The 20,493-nt window shown below is 60.7% G+C and overlaps 1 protein-coding gene and 1 long non-coding RNA gene across 3 annotated transcripts; one reads left to right on the plus strand and one right to left on the minus strand.

The window, feature by feature from the left end:
* Nucleotides 1-1,635: 1,635 nt before the first annotated feature.
* LOC136788169 (uncharacterized) lies at nt 1,636-5,477 on the minus strand. Its single transcript, XR_010827122.1, has 2 exons — nt 5,310-5,477; nt 1,636-5,202 (listed from the first exon to the last, which is right to left on the minus strand). It is a non-coding gene; the product is annotated as an uncharacterized lncRNA (long non-coding RNA).
* A 203-nt stretch (nt 5,478-5,680) lies between these two features.
* PLEKHO1 (pleckstrin homology domain containing O1) lies at nt 5,681-19,363 on the plus strand. Of its 2 annotated transcripts, none has more exons than XM_048079071.2 (7): nt 5,681-5,981; nt 6,807-6,953; nt 14,720-14,860; nt 15,777-15,881; nt 16,711-16,812; nt 17,288-18,054; nt 18,326-19,363. In XM_048079071.2, exons 1-6 carry the CDS (start codon nt 5,952-5,954, stop codon nt 18,050-18,052), a joined length of 1,290 nt encoding a protein of 429 aa, XP_047935028.2. In that variant the 5' UTR covers nt 5,681-5,951; the 3' UTR covers nt 18,053-18,054; nt 18,326-19,363. The 2 variants fall into 2 exon arrangements, with proteins under 2 accessions (XP_047935028.2, XP_047935029.2); XM_048079072.2 differs by having other exon boundaries at nt 6,816-6,953.
* The last annotated feature ends 1,130 nt before the right edge of the window (nt 19,364-20,493 follow it).

Below are 20,493 nucleotides of genomic sequence, written 5' to 3' on the forward strand. Positions count from 1 at the left end.
AGAGCAGCACAGGTTAAGAGGCAGAACAGACGTCAGCAGCCTGGATGCCTGGCTCCTGCGAGCGTCTGCTGCCAAGGAGCAGGGCTCTCCCTTATCTCCTGCCTTCCCGTAAATAGACGGGACTGAACCTCCCGTTCCCTGAGAGCTCTGCAGAGCCGCCGTGGACGGAAAGTGCTTGAACTCGGCCTCATTTCTCTGGCTTCATTCCCTGAAGCAAGGTCATTCCAAGCTTGGGCGCCCGTCCACCCGAAAACCTCCCTGCAGTGCTGAAGGATTGATGCTCCGTGCGCCGCGGAGCCGCGCCGGGGCTCCGGTGTGACACCAGCGGGGTCAGGGCACGGGGCAGGGTTCCCACGCACGCTGTTAGGGACCGCTTCCTTCCTCGCTCGGGGCCGTCGGGCATTGTTTGCGAAGGGCCGGGTGCTGGCGGGGCTTCCAGCCCATCGCCTGCATCCGCGCCTCTCGGAAGCTGACACGTTTTGCTGCTCTCCCTGCAGGATTCACGCCCCGTAGCGCTGCAGGCCTCGAAGGTGGGGCTGCTGGAGGCAGGGGACAGGAGCCGAGCCCGGCGAGGTGTCCAGGCCTGGCTGTTATTTAGCCAGCGGGCTCCGATGTTCCCATCGATGCTCCCGATGTTGCTCCTGGTACCGCGGTGGCTGGGACTCCACTGGCCTCTCCCAGGTCAGTCCAGCTCCTGAGCCTTTCCCTTCGCCGTCTCCCCGGTTTTGGCTTCCTGGCGAGCGCAGGTTTGGCCCGAGCCCGACACAAAACCCTGGGGGGCTTTCCAAACCAGGGGCGCACATCGGGGAGAGGCGCTGGCGTTTGGGTGCTCACCTTGGGAACCCGCAGGCTCCTGCCCTGGGCTGCGCACTACGAGCCGGGGACCTCACGCCGGCGTTCCTACATCCTTATACCACCTGCTGGAGCCACGCACCCCACCTGTCCCAAAGCACCCGTCCCCGGGCTGCCCGTCCTCCCTGGGTCTCTTTGGAGGTCAGCACTGGAGTGACAACGGCCCCGCCTCGGTTCTTAGCCCCTGGGCTTCGCCCCTGTCTCTTTCAGGGCTTTCTGCCGCGCCGATGGATGCACGAGATCGTTTTGTGGGGTTATTCATTTGCCTCCTGGTGGCCACATAACGCCGGCTGGGGGAGAAGCAGCTCCCAGGGGCCTTCCTCTGACGTCTTAGGAAGGAAAAGCTGCGGCTCGGGTCTAGGGCATCACGAACAAAAGCCCCCCCGCCCCGAAGACTCGCTTTCCCAGGGCATTTTCTCACAGAGAAACCGCCGAGCTGAAAAGGAACCAGCAGGGCCCTGGGTAGGAGGTGGGAGGCTCTCGGCTTTTTGTGGCTCGGCTCGCATTGTTCCGCGCTCGCGGGGGCGACGTGGGGGAGCCTCGGCCATTCAAAGCCCTGCTCCTCTCCTCGGCACGGCCGGCCACGGCTTCTGCAGGCTCCATGCAAAAGGGAAGAGCCCTGGAATCGCAGCCGGCGTCTGCTCAAGGAGCGGGGACAAGAAGGAGCAGCCGCTGGGAGGACACCCCTCGCTCTTCTCCGTCCCCAGGTGCTGGAAGGCGAAGGGCAAAGTCGTGGTTTGGAGAGAAAGGGAGGCGACGCCGCCGCAGGATGCTGAGCCCGGGTGAAATTTTTGCGCCAAAGCTGCCTTTTTTTTTTTTCAGAGCAAAATGCAAATGTGGCATTGAAACACTTTGCTAATGCGTTCGGCTGAATTGTTGGGAGGGTGGTGTTTTTTGGTTTTTTTTTTTTTCAGAATCAAAACTGTGGAGAAAGTTCATTTAGCAAACATCAAACTAGTTTGGGCCCCCTGAAATAAAAATAAGTCCCTTTTCTTCCCAACTCAGCCTTTCTTTGTAACAGAAGGACTTCATAAACACCTCGGGAGTGAAGCATTTTGCTCCACGCACGGTTTTTTATCTGCCCGGTGCTGGGCGAAGCGGGGCTCTGCTGGGTTCTGCCCCCGCCAGCGATGCTGCCCCGCACCCGGCGCCTCTGCCCCTGAGCGGTGGCACCCATGGGTGCCGGGACCCGGCTGCGCCAGGGGAATTGAAGCCGGCTCCGAAATCCCTGGCCATCATCCAAGCACTGCAAGTGGTTTCCAGCCCCGCCAGGTCCCCGTTTCCCATCCCACTGCTCCCTCCAGCCCCCGACCGCCCTGGGATCGTCGGGCTGCAGTTTCCCACCTCTCCTGCCCCTCGAATTTTTGCTCTTGAGCTGCCCCCTCCATTGGCACGCCGCGAGTTTCGCCGGCAGGCTTGATCTCCTCCCCCCTCGCACATCGTTAAATAAGAGATGCGAAATAAATCTGGGCCTCCGGGAGGAAAGTCGTGGTTAAAAGGGAAAACATTGCAGGAGGAGCACGGGGCTGACACCTGCGCTGGCTCGATCCGGAGGTGAGGTGAGGTTGGGAAGAAAGGTGCTGGAAACGCCGCTGGGCATCGCTCTGGGCTGCGTCTCCGGAGGTCTTTGGGATGCTCCTGGCCCTTCCACGGGCTGGAGGGGTTGGCTGCGGACCTGCCTCGCCCCCAGGTCCCCAAATGTCTCGCCCTCATCCAGCCCCATCCAGCCCAAGCCCTCCTGCTGTCCATGCCGGGGGGGCTCCAGCTTTGCCAGGGTTTGAGACCTCCTCCGGCAGCTCGGGGGCTGTGGGATCTCGCTCCGAAGAGGTCACGGCCCCAGCCCGACCCGCTCACCGTTACAGGTAAACCCTTCCCCGTCCCTCTGCTGCCCTTCCCAGCCCCTTCCAGCCCCACGTCGCCAACCCCGAGCTGCTGGGGGTGGGCAGAGCCGGGAGCCCCCTGCGGGAGCCACCTCGCTGCCACCCTGAGCCCCAAACCCTGCGAAGTCCGACACCCCCCCGAGCCGACCCTTTCCAAACAGCACTGCTGTAATTGTCCTCAGAGACGAGGAAAAACGCGTGCCCTAATTAAGCTCGCTTCGTCTTCTTGAGCAGCAGTTTCACACTTGATATCCAGAGGCAAAATGATGCAGGGGGGCGTGAGGGGGGGGGGGTGTTAAATGCATAAATAAACCGAGGGTGTTTGTTGTTCGGCTTTTGCAGCAAGAGGATATTTTGGTAGCTGTTTGTTATGAATCAACACATCGTCGGGGAGGAAAACTGCAACATCAGGGCTGAGCGGAGCGAACAGGGTGTCTGAGGACAGCAAGAAGGACGTAGCCACGAGGGCAGAAAGGCCCTGTTTCTCGGGCCACGGCCTTATCTTACGCAAAAGAAAGCAACAAGTGGGGATTTGGGGTCGGTTTTTGGAGCAGTGAGGAGTCGTGGTGCGGGACCGCAGCACCCTGGCAGCACCCAGCACCTGCAGCAGGACCCCGATCCCTGCACAGAGCCTTCAGAGGACCCAGGTGCTAAATAAGTGACCGTCGTCGTTTTTTAACACGAGATCTGAACACTTCTGCTCCTGCCTGGCCTGCTCGCACCCAGGGGGCCGCTCCAGCTCGGGGCCACACGCTGCTTTTTCCTGCGGCGATGTTTATCGGGTGCTTTTGATGTATCCTGCGTCCACCGCAAAAAAATACGCCGCTACTGGAAATCCAAGCTGGGAAAACAAATCGTCCCAGCATCCAGTCTACACAAAGGCCGTTAAACTATGGGTCGAGTTCATTAGCAGCTAATAAAGGACTAAATTCTTCCATTAGCTGTTCCGGTATGCGAGATGCAGGGATTTCACTGGGGGCTGGTTGCCTGCGTCTCTGGGCACGAGGCCATCCTTGCTGTGAGCGCGCATTGCAGGACGGCCAGGGCTCGCTGCAGGCAGGACGGGGACGGGGACGGGGACATGGGGACGAGCAGAATCTCTCCACGTGCTACCCTGCCCTGCCTGGCTCAGCGGTGGCTCAGGGAGGCCACAACCGCCCCGTCCCCAGCCCACCGAACCCGGCATCAGCACCGGCCGGGTCGCTGCCAGCAGTGGGGCCGCCCATTTCAGGCACGGAAACGTGAGCTGGGCTCCCTCCTATCTCCCTTCCTTCCGTGCAAGTCGTTGATGTTTCCAGCCCTGAATCAGCGGTCACATCCTCTCCCACCGTGAGTCACTGCCACAGGGTTGCCGCAGCCAGCTACGCCCCTCGGCTTTGCCGAAGCAGCCCGAGGATTTCAGCTCGAGCTCAATTCCTCCTCCTCGGGTCGAGCGTGGCGCTGCTTGGCCATGGGCGGACGCTCGGTGACTTCCCAGCACAAGGCACGGGGACGGCCATCGGCACCGCGTCAGAGCCCGGTTGTGCCGGGTGGGCGATGCGGCGTGGCCGTTTGCGCTGCCCGACGCCTTCCACGTTTTGTCAAAGCCCCTTTTACACTGCATTGATTGATGGGGGAGTGGGAAGGGACCCTCTAATTAACAAGGGGTAGTTAGGCTCAGGGGGGTTGGAAGGACCCGCTGCCCTTCCCCTTGGTGCCCAGCAAAGGCGCCGGGGCCAGAACCGTGCTGCAAGCAGCGGGGAGCAGCAGCCTGGGCGCACCCAGCGCCGCGAGCGTTAGGGCGCTGTGTATTGGTTCAAAAAGTCAAAATCCACTCGTATATCCATAAATCCATACATCTGTATATCCACAGCCACCAACGCCGGGCTGTGCTGAGCATCCTGAGGGAGGGCGTTGGAGGGGAGCAGCCTCCCGGCACGGCGCTCAACTCCAAGGGCATGACGAAGCTCTCCCGCTGGAGAGAGCCTCCCCCCCCAGGCACCGGGGGCCGTAGGTGGTCACCTTTTGGGTGGGGAGCAGGACTCGGCTCCATCTCTCCAGCCCCTCGCTCGCAAGCCCCCAAAACGCTCCGCTATTTGCGCTTCCACCGCCCGACGCCTTAAAAGACGCGAGCGGCCCTGCTCAAGTGCACCATCAGTATTCTCCACGCATTAATTCCAACGTACTCGGGTTAAAATCCAGTCTGCGATCGGCAAAGTGTGGGCGTGTGCCAGACTAACGACTCGGATGGAAAATTCTCACCGTGAAGCAACCGACGGATCGATCGATCGGTGATTGATCGACGGATCAGCGATTGATCGACGGATCAGCGATTGATCGACGGATCAGCGATTGATCGATCTGTTTCTTTCTTCTTATCTGCCTCGTTCCGAACAGAACCGTTTCTCCCTTTCTTTTTTTTGTTCTTTTCTATGCGCCTCTCTCTAACCCCGTCTGTGATCCCACACCGGGAGTTCTCAACTCGCAGCACCTGCAGAAATAAAACGGGGAAGAACAAATAAGCAGAAAAAGGGGCGTTTTTTAAAAAAAAAAGCCAAGCGTTTCCTTAGTTCTGGGAAGCCGTGCCCCACATCTCACTGCGTAGGTCCCTGCCTGCAGGCATCGGTGCTGGGCAGTGGGCCCTTCTCCGAGCCCCCCCAGGGGCTGCCTCCTTTCCAAAACCGTGGTTACACGTCCAAAAATCTCAGCTGCTGTCGGGGCAGAGCCCCCTGCCCGTGCCTCCCGGCCGCTTTGCCGCATCCCGGGAAGTTTTGCCACGACCTCGGCCAGGAGCGGGGTTGGGACGCGGGCACCCGTCCGCCGGGGTGCCCCCCGCCCATCAGCAGTGAGTCAGAAACAAAGAAGAAAAAAACCCTCGTGGGCTGCGATTCGCCCTTTATTGTGAACCCCAGACGTCACACGCGCACGGCTATAGATGGAGCTCGGGAGCCCAGGCCAGCCCAGTGCAAGCCCACGAGAGCTCAGTGATGGTGGTGGTGGTGCTGGCTGCCGGGGGGGGATGCGGTGTCTGTGCGGCTAAGGATGTGTTACAGAGGCGGGCTGGTCTTCGTGTAACTGGAGAGCGCCTGTAATCTACAGAGGGCGAGGACGGAGCGGGAGGGAGCGGAGGTGCCCTGTGTATTTCCCAGCCGCGCTCACCCCGAGAGGAGGCCGCCGGGAGCCCCTCTCCGACCCCCCCCCCCCCCCTCCCCATCTCCCTCCGGCTCGGCGCACCAAGGAATGATGAAAAAAACCAATTCTGCCAAAAGGGTGAGTCGAATCGGTTCTGCTCCGGGGCACGGTGGGGTGGGGGAGGCTCCCGGATGTTTTGGGGAGGGGGGGGGCTCGCCTCGCCGTCCCCTGCTCCCTCTCCCCACCGCAATCCCTTTGCTTTGCGAGAAAAAAAAAATGCCCAACCGGATCAAAACAAAACCAAGCCCAGCGCCGTCTCCCTCTCCCCTGCTGCCCAGCGCCTCTCCTTCCTCTCGGATTTGCCCAGAGATGCAATTCGTCGCTCAGGGCAGAGCGATGTAGGCAGGCAGTTTTCATTTCTGCTCGCAAGGAAAACGATAAAATCCAGACACCATCTATCTGTCGCCCTGTGTCTGCTCGGTGCCGCCTGCGTGCGCCTGCCGTGCCCACAGATCTTATCTGCCCCTAGGAGGAAATCTCAAACAGAAACCCGAGCACAGGTTTCGCCTCTGGGACTAATTGTTGATAAAAGGCTCAAAAACGCAATTTTCACCGCGGTAAAAAAATAAAAATGATTAAAAAAAAAAAAAAAATTAGTTGCAAATCTCCCCGTTCCTGTTTCCGGCAGCAAATGCACGCTGGGGGAGGCGAACGCAACCCAGGCGCCTTTCTTATATAATGCAGGGGTGAAACCCTGCCCGCGGGGCTCGCGTCGCCCCCCGGCGCTGCTGTCGTTGCTCCGGAAAATCCGCGCGGAGGGGACGGGGCAAAGCGGTGGTGGGGGGCCAGGGGAGGGGAAGCGAAGTTGGGCAAGGAAGGAGGGGGAGAAGGGGAGCGGGAAAGCACGAATTAACACCGTTTCCCCCCCCCATCCCCGTTTCCTTCCCTCTCCCTTTGTGTTAGGGGCACCAGGATGGAAACCAGCAGCCTGCGCAGCCTGAGAAGGTCGGCTGGGTGCGGAAATTTTGCGGGAAAGGCATCTTTAGGGAAATCTGGAAGAACCGTTATGTGGTTTTGAAGGGAGATCAGCTTTACATCTCGGAGAAGGAGGTAGGCTCGGTTTCGTTTTCCTCTCCCTTCCCCCCCTTCTTCCCTTTGCACATGAAAAGCGCCGCGAGCCCCGAGCCCCCCGCGGCCGCCAGGGGCCGGGACCGGACCCCCCCCTTACAAAACCTCCCCATGCCCTCGTGCTTTCTGTCCCCAAGAACAGGGAAATTCAAGGGGTTCACGGGCAGCTGGAAACGTGCCCCTGCTCCAGGCCGGGGCCTGGGGCTCGCTGTGGGGTTTACGTGAGATTTAATGGGACGCGACTCGCAGCTGGGCCCCGGCTGTCCCCGCACAGCTGCCCCCCCCTTAGTTTTGTCTCAATCGATTCATCAGGAAGGGACCCCCCAGGCAAGAGCCCTCCTCCCTCCGAGTCTTCCTTAAAAACTCACCGTGAGGGGTGAGAGAGGGTGGGGAAATTGGGGTAAAAACACCCCATTTGGGTCAGGGCTCGGTGGGTCCCTGCCTGTGGTGTCTGGGTGTTGTTCAGGGCTCGGGGGCTGCTCAGAGCCATGCCGCCCGGCCCAGCTCGATCAATTTAGGACCAATTTAGGATCTGGAGAGGTAATAGGGTCCTGAGCGCGAGGCATAATTTGATTTAGGGGCGAATTGAGTCACGGGGCATGGCAAAGCGCAGGTGGGAATAAATGCTGCCGGGTAAACGGACCAAACAAGAGAACGATCAGCGCCTGCAGGCAGCCAAACCCACGGCGAGCGTGTAGGTTTGGGAAAAGTTGGGCGGAGAGACGGGTGCGGGAGGCAGGCGTTGTGGCTGGCAGTCCTTCGGTGTGCGGTCCTGCACATCTCCAGAGGTAACGCGGGCTGTGGGACGTGCTCTCAGCAGCAGGCCTGCTCGCCTCGCGTGGCTTCCCCCAAGCAGCTCTCGCACCTCCAGGGCCAGGGATCCGAGCTCGGGACCCGCTGGGCACGGCGATGAGCTGGGGGGGAAGGATTCCCCCGTGGCGTGCTGCTGCCTGGGCGATCGCTTTGCTGCGCCACGGCCCTGCTCCGAGGCGGCACGGAGGCAGACGTTTGGGCAGAAGGAAGCCTGGTTATGGGCTGGCCACATGGAGCTCGTGCCTAAAGGGGAGAGGAGTCCCCGCCAGCGAGTCCAAAGGGCCCTCCCTGGGATGGGGAGCGCACAGGGTCGTGCCTGGGAAGATGAGAGCGTTTCCCAGAGCCCCGGCCACCCCGAAGGCCCAGCTGCGCTGCCGCGGGCTGCGGTGCCGCCGGGCTGTGCCGGGGTGGGTGGCGTTGTCGCTCGCCAGTGCCCCGAGTCTTTGAACGGCGCAGAATAAAGCGCGAGCAAAAGGCTCTGCTTGGCTGAGCAGCGGGGAAGCCTGGGCAAGCGAGGCTGCACTCATACGGGAACCAACACCAGGGAACATGTGCAGGAAGAAGCTGTCTGTCTGTCTGCCCGTCCCTCCCATCCGCGTCTCATTAACAGCCGTGAGCTCCACGTCCCGGCGGGCACGGGGTGCCTGAGCGGCCACGGGGTGCCGGCTCCCAGCAAGGAGCACCTGAGGTTGCTTCAGGGAGCGTGCATTTATTTCTTTACGGGGAAAAAAAAGACCTACTGTGTGCGCAGCTGAAGCAGTGCTGTAGCTGTGTGCATGCGGGTATGTGTGTGAAAGGCCATAAATAACGCGCGGCAGTGACTGCCTATGTCTTTATATGGAAGAATCTGCGGTGGTGTAGCGATGTGGTTGCAGAGGTAACATCTGGCTGCGTGCACGTGCACCGAAGTGTGTGCCTGTGGGAACAAAAAATCCACCCGTGTCCCTGCACCGGCTGCTCCGGGGATCTCAGGGTCGGAGGTGGCTCCGGCCGCTGGCACGTGGCGCTGGTCTGGTGTGTGTGTGTGCAACGTGTCAGGTCTCTTTGTGTGCGTGGACATGTCAGGTTTGCACATGGACACGTGTGTGTCTGTGCGTGGACACTGTGTGTGTGCATGGATACGTCAGGTTTGTGCGTGGACACATCAATGTGCACATGGACACGTCTGCGTGGGTGTGCGCAGGGACCTGTCTGGGGTGTGTGTGCATGGATGTGTCCAGTGTGTGTGTGTGTGCAGGGACCTGTCTGGTGTATGGATGGACACGTCTGGTGTGTGCATGGGCACGTCTACGTGTACATGGACGTGTCTGGTGTGCGCATGGACGTGTGTGTGCATGGATATGTCAGGTTTGTGCATGGATGTGTCTGGTGTGCGCATGGACATCCCTGTTTGTACGTGGACGTGTCCGGTGTGCGTGCGCATGGACACTCCTGCTGTGGCTGCCCACTGCTCTGCATTTCCAAGACTTCCCGCTAAAGGCAGCCGGGACTTTGAACACCAAAACCCTCGGCAGAGCCAGGCCTCCACACACCAACCCCCTTCCACGGGGCCACGCGTCCCTCGGCGCTCAGGCTCCCTCCGCGCTCCCTTCCCCAGCAGCAGGTGCCCGCGGCTCCCACCAGCGGCTTAACGAATTGGGACTTGTCAAGTGGAACAGGACGGAGCCTCTTTTGGGTTTTCACACGCCAGATTATGCCCGGTGGAGAAAATGGAGCCACTGCTGGGTTGCGCTGAGGAGCGGTGCGGGAGGCTGCGCTCCGGAGGCGGCCTCTCCGCTTGGGAATCGCTGCCGGTGGGGCTCCGGCCGCAGCCACGGAGGGAATTACCCGGTGGGACCCCCGAGGAGACACGGGCAGAAAGCTCTGGTGGGAATGGCCCCTAGGCAGGTGGAAACTCAGCCTGATTTCTGCACTGATGGGCGAGGAAGCTCGGTTGCCTGCTTCAGCAAAAGATCAAAGTCCTCTGCTATAAATTATTTTTGCTCCATCAAAGCCACCGGAGCAAGGTGGATCTGGTGGATGGAGCTCACGAGCTAACTCCCGCATTAACCTCGGTGTTTCTTGCCAGCTCCTCTTAAGCTCAGCGGCTGCTGTGGACCAGCGGGCGCGTTGTTCGCGGTACAGGCAGAAGGGGTCAAACGCTCGCGCTCCCAAATGCTGCCCTCAGCTCTGCCGAGGGCTCTCCGGATGAATTCAAAGCAGACATTTAGGGACTTTTGCCTGAATTTTTGCCAGACGGCAGGGCGGTGGCACGGGGGACGGGGACGTCGTGCCCCCCGCCACAGGTGTCAGCGCAGGACGCGGAGCTGAGCCCCCCGCTGCTTCCCGCAGGCTCCGAGGGGCAGGGGCAGGTTCCCAAGGGGCTCGCTCCCCCCAGCAGGGTCACGCTGCCAGAAGCCCACCAGCATCCCACGGGAACCTGCTGGGAATCCCTGTGCCTTTCCAGGGGCCTGCCTGGGACCCGCGCTTGGAGGCTGGCCGTGGTTTATTAATTTTGGTTAGGAGGCGGTGGGAAGAGCTGATAAAAGCCTGGGCTTTCTCCCTGGCAGAAACCAGGTCTGGAAGGAGGGGAACCGCGCTTTAGTAGACCAGCTGATACACCTGGAGAACGCAGGCAGGGCTCTGAGCTGTGCTCTTGCATTCGGGCATCAGCTGAAGGCTGCGAACCTGCCCTCCCAGCCCCAGCCTTTCGCCCTTCCAAGCACGCACCGAAATGGGAGCTGGGGCTTGCAGCCCGTGGTCAGGGCCGGGAGCCTGCGCTCAGCTCCACCAGCTGAACTCCGCGAACTTAGGCAAAAAAAATCCCTTCGTTATTTAGCGTTTGGTCATCAGCCAAAAAAAAAAAAAAACAAAAAACATTCAGGGCAGCAACACGCACGGCAAGATGGGCTGCAGCGAGCGGCTCTCTGCTAAGCAAAACCTCCTTAAAACCATTTCTGCATTCTTTCCCCTCCGCACCGGCTCTCTCTGCCCCCCCCCCCCCCCAAATTTCTGGTAATTGTTCTCCTGTTTGTAGTGCGGCTTTGTTACTGCTCCACGCTTGGGAATTGCAGCCAGACCGCCACAGACACAGCTGGGCTCCTGCCACTTCCTGCCAGGAAGCCCAGGGCTGTCCAGACAGCATGAACGGCCCCGCGATGACGAGATGTTAATGAGGAAATGCTTCTCGGGGCTTCCTTAAGCCTTTTCTTGTTTGCTACCAACAGCGGCGACTCAATTAGCACGAGAGCACTTGAAAAGTCGGCTGCTCTCGCTCCCCGCTCGCTACGGCACCACCAAACGCTGCGCAGCGTGCCCGGAGCATGGCAGGGATGTTTGCGCACACACGTGGGTGTGCAAGGTGTGCGTGTGTGTGCAGAGCAGCTCCTGGGGCTCCCGTGCATGGTTCCCGTGCACGCCACGGCTGCGAAGCGCCGGTGCTGCTCCGGTGCAGGCGCTGCTCCTGTGCTGGTGCTGCTCGTGCCCGCGGTACCGCAGGGAGGCTTCGTGGGGAGCACACAGCGCCGTGCACCACGGGGACATGGCCGGGCTGTGTGCTGGGGACATGCTCAGCAGAGAGGTTGGTGTCCATGGCATGCTCCACATCCGTGCCTAGGGACAACGGCAGTGCTCGGGGGCAGCCTGGTGCGTAAAGCAGCAGCTTTTGGCCAGCTGGAACCTGCTGCCCCTTCCCTCCTCACCTCTTGCACCTTGAAAGCTTCCTCCCTCCCCACCTTCCTCCCTCCCCACCTTCCTCCCACTCCTGCTCGGCCAAGCTCAGTGCCACACTTTGCAGGGTGAGGTGGGCACTTTTGGCACCAGGCCTCGGTGGCACCGTGCCGCACGATGGCACAGGCGGCACCGACGCCCCCACTCCCGTGCCGGGGTGGCTGCGGGTTGGGGGTGGCACGGCGCGGGGACCGGGGCCGCGGGTGCAGGGTGCTCCGAGAGCCGAATTTCTCGCAGGCTGATGATGGGGTGCAAGGGATGGAGCAGGCGGCAGCTCAGCGATAGCCTGATTTCAGCTAAACTGGGCAGAAATTTCTGTCCCTCTGCTGGGTGGCAGAGCTGAAGTGAAACTTTCGTCTCCGCTCGGGGAGAGCAGGCTGGCCGATGCCAGCCCCCGGGCTGCCGGCGTTGGGCTGCTGGGTTTGGCAGGTTTCTTGTTACGCCCCGAGCCCCTCTTGAACGTCTGGTGGATGTGTTACGCTCGGCATCTCGTGATTTTCTGCAGCCTTCCGCATTTGCGCCGAGCCTGCCGCGTCGCAGCGGGGAGCTGCTCAGGCGAATCCCACCAAAGGAACGCGAGGGGAACGGCAGCGCTGGCCCTGGGGGCTCGGTGGCCGCCCTTTATCCTCGCCCCCAGAACGCAGCCCTGGTCTGTAGAGGGGCGTTCAGAACCGGTGAAACTTTATCTGCCCGTCCAGCCGTCCGGGGGGGTCACACCGATTAATTTAAGCCGCATTCAGGAGCCTCCTTTTGCTGCAGAGCAGAGGGCAGGAGCTGCCCGTCCGGGAGGTTTGAGACCCGTCCGCTCGCCCCACGTCGCACCCATGGGGGAGGAAGGACCCAGACCCACCCAGACCCACCCAGCACACCGAGCCAAGCGCTCCCTGGTTGCTCTCAACCTCAAAACTACGGTGGGAGAGACCTTAAGGCAGCCCTGTGGAAGCTGCAGGAGCCCCAGAGGTTTTCCTGCAGGGTGAAAAGCTGGGTGGTGGGCACGATAGGGCCCGTCACCCCGCAGCGAGGCTCACAGGGGCTGGGGAGCCACCACCCCTGCAGCCAGGAGAGCCAGGCACAAACAGGGATGGGATCTGTGGTCAGGAGACGCTCAGCCCTTCCCAGAGCTCAAACCTTTCCTCTAAGAGTTTCGAATTTGGCATCCGAGACTGGAAATCGCCCCTCCTTCAAAAAACCTGTGCTCGTCCTGCACTCAGCAGAGGAGAGGAAAACAAAGGAGCCCACGGGACAGCCACAGCAACGCTCCGGCTGCGGGACCAACTCAGAGGGAGCCGCACGGCGCTGGGTCACCCCGACAGGAGCGGAGCCCAGCGCTGCTCTGCCGCCCCCTCCAACCCCTACAGACCCCGCAGGGTGAAGGAGAAATCGTGCCGTGTCCCTGCTGCCGCGGATGGGCACCGGCGGCTCCTTCCAGCCCACGGCTCCTTCCTCCAAAATGTCCCCCAAAGCCCCGCGCGCTGCCCGGCTGCGCCAAGCCCAAAGCCCTGCTGGTGGAAATGAGGAGAGCCCCCTCGCAGCTCAGAGCCTGCCTGGTTTGCCGTGGGATTGCTGCGATATTTGCAGCAGCAGCAGCAGGGGAACGTCGCGCACAGCACGCGGAGAAGCACCTTAGCTAGGTCTGCGCAGAGCCAGCACGGACCTGAAGGATTTTTTTATTTGCACGGAGCCAAAAACCCCCGCAGGGGGCTGAACGTGCCCACCCGGCCCAAAACTAAAGTTTGGGACCCTGATGCCATCCCTTTAGCGCCCACGGATGGGGCTCAGCCCTTTAGGGTTTGTTACAGGTCTGTGCGCAAGCAAGGGGACGAGCACGGTGCCACAGCCCCGGCACACATCAGCCCCGGTCTGGTGGCACCTGAAGGGTGTTTGCCCCCACCACTTACTCCTGTCTGTTCTGCAGACCCCTGTAGGTGGTCCTAGGGTTGAGGTAGGCTAGAGGAAAGGGTTTGGGCTCCTGGAGGCAAGGTTTGGGCTCCTGGAGGCAAGGTTTGGGCTCCTGGAGGCAAGGTGTCTGGCTCCCCTGCCTCCACCGCGCAGGCTCTGGGTGTCTGAGACACGAGGGGAGGGCTGGGGAAGTCCCAGTGACCTACATGAGCAAACATCTGGAGCAAGGACTTCTGCCGCAGCCGGGGCTCGGGGGGATCGGCTCCTCCTGCTGCAGACAGCTTGGGCTGAATTCAGCCAAGATTCTTGGAAAGAGGTGGATTGCAGGATGGCACTGCGACGAGGGGAAAGCCGATTAGAAATGCACGGGGAGGGAATACGGGTGGGCACGACGTGCCAGAGACTTCCCTGTCTGGTCACGACAGCCCGTAGGCAGTGGAGGATGCTTTGAGCAGAAACCAGTCGCTTTTGGGGCTGCGCCCTGGAGCCTGGGGCCAAGCTCGGGGGTCCGACGTTCGCTAAGGACAGCAGCGGAAAGGAGGGCTGCGCCCCACGGCTGCTAGGGGAATGGATGTGGAGGCAGAGACATCTTGCAGCAGCTGCAAAGCGGCCGGCTGGTGGCTTCACAACGAGAACCGAGAAGTGCTTGCGGCAGCGAGCCCCAGCCCCAGCTCTCGCTTCCCCCTCAGACCTCCTACAGGTCCCCGGGCCGAGCCCCCGGCGGTGCCTCGATGAGCCCTGAGCCCCTCGTTGGGGAGCTGCACGCCCGTGGTGGCCGTGGGCCGGGGCTGGCCGTGCTTCACCCGCCCCCCCCCCCAAATCAGCCGTCAGGCTGCACTAATGCCACCGGGTTAAAAATAGGAAGCGCTAAGCTTCATCCCTCCGGCTTGTGCTGTGCTGTCTCCGGAAAAGCAGCGAGCACTAACGTGATCGCCCCTCGTAACCACCTCCTCCCGCAGGCAGGGTCCTCTCTGCACCCATCCTGCTCGGCCGGGGGGTCCGCAAGCACAGGGCAGAGCCCGCCCACCCCGTGGGGACTTTGGGGGTGGTGCAGTGACCGCAACGTGCTTGGGGTTCCCGAAGGAATCCTGGAGGAAAGCAGGAACTAACCCAGGAGACCGATCCTTCTAAATACGTCTCCCGACTCGAGTTAATGATATCATGCTGAAAAGCTCTGTTTCTCCCCCAAAACCGAGCGTAGCACCAGCTAGCAGTGCTGCACTCGTGCCCTGCGTGGGCGACGCTCACCCCAGGTCGGGCACCCCCCGAAAGTCGGCACCTGCTCCGGCTGACACCCACCCGGCGGCCGTTTCTTTTTTGTTTTGCAGGTAAAAGATGAAAAAAACATGCAGGAAATGTTTGACCTGAGCGATTATGAGAAATGTGAAGAGCTCAGGAAGTCCAAAAGCAGAAGCAAAAAGAACCACAGCAAATTTACCCTCGCCCACTCCAGGCAGCCTGGAAACACGGTACGCAAGCACGCGGTCAGCCCCGGAAAGCCGTGAGCTCTGGGGGGCTTGATGCAGTTTTGGGGGTGATGCCAGGCAGCCTGAGCTCTGCAGGAGAAGAAAGTGAGATTAAAACCCCCAGACCCCCACCTCGGGGCTGGTGGCAGCGGGAGAGCTGCGGGGAGGAGCAGGGGCTCTGCTGCGGGGGCGCGCAGTGAGGGCGGCCAAGGGGCAGCATCAAAGAGCCGCAGGGGGATTTGTCCCATGAACGCTGCCTAAAAAGCTGAAAAGTGCCGGAATGGGGGCACGGCTGCCTGGGAGCGGGACCCCGGAGGTCTCAGCCCCTCTGCAGACGGAGGCAGCCTCCACCCCGAGCCGTCCCTGGCACCGATGCACGCACGGGAGCTGGGTTTGCGCTCCTCGCTGCAGCAGGGCAGGCTTGCCCACCTTGCACTTTGGGAGCGATTGTGTAACGCCGTGCCAGGCAGACGGGGAGGAGAAGGGGAAAAATGGAAAGCGGCCGCGCTGTCCCCAAGCGACACGAGCAACGGAGATGATTGAACACAACGCTGCGGAGGCCAGAAGTGATTTTTACTGAGTATCTAGCTTAAAAAGCTAAGGATCCTGGAGCCCCTGTAGAGGCCGTATTTTCAAAATCGCTCTGCCCCCAGCATGCGTCTGACACTATGAAAGGCCGGGAAACCCGGCTGCTCCCGCGGGGACGGGCCGTGGCTGCGTGGCTCTGTCCCGTTGGAGGTGGCAGCGGAGAGATGGCAGCGAGCAGCACGGCCGGGGCCGGAGGGGCTGGGTGCGGCGAGGATTTGTGCTCCGCGTTGCACAGCCGGCGCGCGGCGTGCCGTGGGATCCCGTGGGCAGGGACGGGGCGAGAGCGTCTCTGGAGGGGTTTAGGCGCTGACCTGAGTCCCCTCTTTTGTAGGCACCAAATCTCATCTTCCTGGCTGTGAGTCCTGAAGAGAAAGAGTCCTGGATTAACGCCCTCAACTCCGCAATCACTCGTGCTAAGAACCGCATCTTAGATGAGGTGAGCGGGATGCCGAGGTCTCAGCTTTAACGTTCGGGTGATGCTTTTAGGCTGCTGCAGCTGCCTGTAGGGTGGACTCTGCTGGAGCTGCAGGTGTTTTGACCCCACATAGCCTCAGAATTCCCATGCGAGCCCTCATGCCTTGCACAGGGATTGGGATCGTGGAGGGGAGGGCTTCCTAGGGCTTCCTAGGGCTTCCCTGGGCTTTCCAGGGCTTTTCAGGGCTTCCCAGGGCTTCCTTCCCGTCCTCACTGCGCGTTTGGGTTTGCAAAGGAGCTTTAAGCAGTGGAACTGAATTAAGGAATTAGCTGAAAACCAACACGGTCCCCTGCTGAGAGCAGCCCACGGGCACCATCTGCCACCCCAGCTCGGCCCCTCTCCGTCCCGAGCCCTCCCGTGCCGGGGCCGTGCCCCTCGCTGCGTTTCAGCCCCATCTCACATTTTAATGCTCCGCGCCAACGATTTTAGCCCCCAAGACCTCTCCCATCCATGCTCAGCATGGGCAGCCTGGCACTGCAATGCTGCTGGTCCTTGTGGACAGCAACACAAGCCCCCGTAGAGAAGGAGAACTGGGGTCGTGGCACAGGAAAGGCTTTAGAGCAGGGAGCGGGACGGCAAAGTGGTGGGATGGATTGCTGCGAGGAGAGGCGATCGATCACCACCACGGAAATCTCTACAAGTAAATGCAGCAGGGAATTGCCAGGAATGACTCCAGGCACAGAGGGGACGGACGTGGGGACCCCAACAACCCCGACCCTTCGTCAGAAGCGAGGACTGGCTCGGGTTTCCTGAGCCCCCGGGCGCTCACTGGCCTTTGCCACCACTTCAGGTCACTGTCGAAGAGGACAGCTACCTCGCCCACCCGACCCGCGACAGAGCAAAAATACAGCACTCCCGACGCCCCCCAACACGGGGACATTTGATGGCTGTGGTACGTACGGCAACCTCCAGGCCGGTTAGGTAAAATTCCGTCTAACTGTTTCATTTATAAGCGGGTGCTTGAGCCCTGGCCTGAGCTGCGACTTGCCGCGAGCCTCGGGGCTCCCCTGGGCTGCCGGGAGCAGCCCTCCAGTCCTGCAGCGCTCTCCGTCGCGTTGCGCAGGTCCTGCAGAGTCACCGACACCACTGTCCCTGGGGCTGGAACCGAAATGCTCCTTTGGGGTCCTGCTCGGGGGCGTCCCAGGGGCTGGGGGCCGTGTCCCCACGTTGGCACAGGTGGCTCGTCCCACCGTTCGCCCACCCCGTGCCCTGGCTAGGAGCAGGGACTTGGCACACGCGGGGTTTCTGCCGCTCGCCCACGCTCGCTGTTGTCCCTGCTCCATCGTCGCACATCCAGGGGATGCGCGCCTGAGGTTTCGGCGCCTCTCCGGGTAGCGCAAGCCTAACCCAGACCTCTGCTCCCCCAGGCATCTACCTCAACCTCTGACGGCATGCTGACCCTCGACCTGATCCAGGAGGAGGACGCCTCCCCGGAGGACCACGGCACCTGCGAAGAGAGTTTCCGGGTGGACCTGGACAAGTCGGTGGCACATCTCGCCGCCGGCCGGCGCCGCTCGGATTCGGAGAACGTCAAAGCGCCGGAGAAGGGCCGGACCGGGAGCCTCCCGAGACGGGAGGTGACCTCGTGGGACAGATCCGCGCAGCGCAATGACTCCTTTGACAAAGGGACCATGTACACCCCGCAGGTCCCCAAAAAGCTCTCGCACTCAGAAAAGAATAAATGTGCCTCCATGGAAGAAATCCTGTCCCGGCGGGACTCCTCCGCGCACCGGGCGGTGCTGAGGAGGGGGCTGGAGGCGCAGTTTGCCTCCGCGGAGCCGGAGCAGCTGTCCCGGATACAAGAACTGGTTGCACTGAAACTGGAAAAAACTCAGGAACTGCTGACGGAGGTGAAGGGCTACGGGGAGGGCAAGAGGAAGGCCAAGGACTCCAACACCAGCACCAGCACCACCACCTCTTCCTCCTCCTCGTCTTCCAAGTCGGACTCTGAGAGGATCCTGCAGGAATCCGAGAGGCTGCTGGGGGAGGCTTCCTCCACCTGGAGCCAAGCCAAGAGGGTGCTGCAGGAGATCTGGGAGCTGAGGGACCTGTACAAACAGTTCGAACTGCAGCAGTCGGACTCAAAGCCCAAACAGAGCTCACAGTCCCACTACAGGAAGAGCATGATGTGAAGGCAAGCCTCGGGATGGGGAGGGAGGGACACGGGAGGGCGGCCGTTTGGTCTTTTTTCTTTTTTTTTTTTTTAATTATTATTATTATTTTCAGTGTTCAAAAGAGTGAAAAGGTGCCTGTTCTCACCCGAGTTTGCTTCTCAAAGCTTGAACCCTTCCTTTCCTCCATCACCTCCCCCCCCCCCCCCCCAACCCCGTGAAGCGACCCTGTGCTCCAATAAATTCAGTTGCAGTTTATACCTCCTATTTTAAAAAGCACCCTTTGCACCGCAGGCCCCCAGCTTCTGTCATGCTTGGAGGACGGCAGAAAGCACCAGCTCCTACAAAATGCCCCTGCATGCCTGGAGCAGCACGTGCGTAACGATGGGGACGGATGCTCTTGCGCTGTACGAGCCCTGGCTTTGCTGCTCTCAAATCCGAGCTGTATCCTGCACCGCAGCTCCCTGACCAGGAGTCTTGTCTTGCTCCCTCACTGTCCTCTCGGAAATAAATGACAAACAAAAGGTGTCCGTCCCAGCCAATGCTTGCAGGTCCCCCATCACCCAGGAACTGTCTCGGAGATGCTCGGAAGCTCCGGCTGACCTCAGGTTTCCCGCGAGCCGGCGGCGGCGCGGGCTGGACTGCGGCCGCGCGGCTCCGTCCGGGCACGGTCCCGCTGTGAACTCCGGGGTCGGTGGCTGCTCATCTCGTGGTACATTTTCAGCCCTCCAAAGGGAGGGCAGCAGGTATGCAATCCGTGCCCAAACCAGCCCTGTCTCTGGCGATGCTTTACAGACCCCCTCCCCAGCCCCACGCGATGGGAGTGAGCAGCTCCACGTCTTCCTTTCTGTGCAAATAGAGGATGAAAGCCTTGAATCTATCCGACAGCCCGTGCGGGTTGTTTGGCGGGGTTGTTTGCTGGCTTTTTCATTTTCAGTTCTTCTTTTTTTTTTTCCTCTTTTCTTCGAGCTGAGGGGAAATGGAAAAATCAGGGTTGCGTGCAGGCGGCGGCTGTAAACCGAGAGCCAAAGGGAGTTTTGGTGGGCTTGAATCTCGCTCAGTGGGGCAGCAGCAATTTGGCCCTGCTGCTCCCTGGGGTCAGGATCAGGCCCACCGAGGCGAGAGCTTTGCTCCGCGGGGCTCGGCTCGCACGCCGTTACGCAGAAGGGCACGAGGTGGATGTTAGGATGTCTCGCAGGGCTCGAAGTACACCAGTGTGATGACATCCAATCGTTACTTTTTTTTTTAATTTTATTTAAAGAAACCTAATTCCCTTGCCTACCTTGCAAATAACCCCTGAAAATATTAAAACCAACAGAGTTATTTCCTGGCTGCAGTCGGTGTTGTCTATTTTCTTTTAACCCCGGGCTCCCTGGGACAGGAGGCCGGCTGCCGTCACTTGTGCCGGCTCAGCTCCGCTACCCAGGGCCGTGCTGCTGAAGCGTAGACGCCAGCGCTGCGAGGAAAGCATTTTCTGTTTGGTTTCCATTACTCCTCCTCCCACCTTCCCGTCAGAATCGTTACTGCTGGCACCGGGTTCCTGAAGGTCTCGTTACGGACAGGCTTCAAACCCGGCCTCTTGCTTGCTCCCGGCTCTGGCACAGCTCTTGGCCCGCCGCCGAAGGACGGTTTCGGGAACGGCGTCACCGGCGCGGTCACGCTCTGCCGCTGAGCTCACGCCGCTGCAGGCCGGGGGAAGACGTCTCACCCGTCCAGCACTTCTGCTCTAACATCTTTCCTCGCCTTTTCTATCACTCGAAGGATCCGTCTGGGTGCATCAGAGGAAAAAATCATAACCCCTAAAAGAGACTCAAAGGGAACGCACGTGAGCCACTCTGATAAAACCCTTCCCATTCAGCTCTTTGATCAAGAGAACAAGAAAAAATATGCAAATAATTTCCCGGTGTGACATTCAGCGTTAACGTTAGCCTTGTCTTCAAAGTAGGAGAGCTATTCCAAAACCCCGGCGGTGTGAATTGCGCTGCGTGGGGACGCGCGGGTGCCGCGCGCGAGGATGGGAACACCCCTGGTCTTTCTTCAGCACCACGTTAATACAGAAATCGGCCGATTAACAGGGCCGGAGCAGTTCCAGAGGCACTGAGGTCACCCAAAACACGTGCCTGTTTCGTGAAGTCACCAAGGGCGCCCCTGTTTCGGCGCTGCCTCGATGAGGTTTTGGGGCTGGATCCCCCCCCCCGGCCGTCCCCTGCTCCCCGCTGCCCACGGGATGCATCGCACGGGGGCAGAGCCATGGGGCGATAGCAGCTCTTTGGCCCAGCCCGCGCCAGCCTTTTTCCTTGTAACTAGAACGAGGTCTGGAGGAGATGATGGGGCTGATTTAGGGAAGGTTCGTTGTTGCCAAAGCTGAACTTTCTTTCAGGGTTTGCTCCTGTTAGGAAGCACCATTTCTGGAAGGGCCCAGAGAAAGGGAGCGTCTTATGAAGGAAAAAAAAAAAAAAAAG

The sequence above is a fragment of the Anser cygnoides genome, chromosome 33, assembly GCF_040182565.1.
Source record: "Anser cygnoides isolate HZ-2024a breed goose chromosome 33, Taihu_goose_T2T_genome, whole genome shotgun sequence".
Taxonomy (NCBI): domain Eukaryota; kingdom Metazoa; phylum Chordata; class Aves; order Anseriformes; family Anatidae; genus Anser; species Anser cygnoides.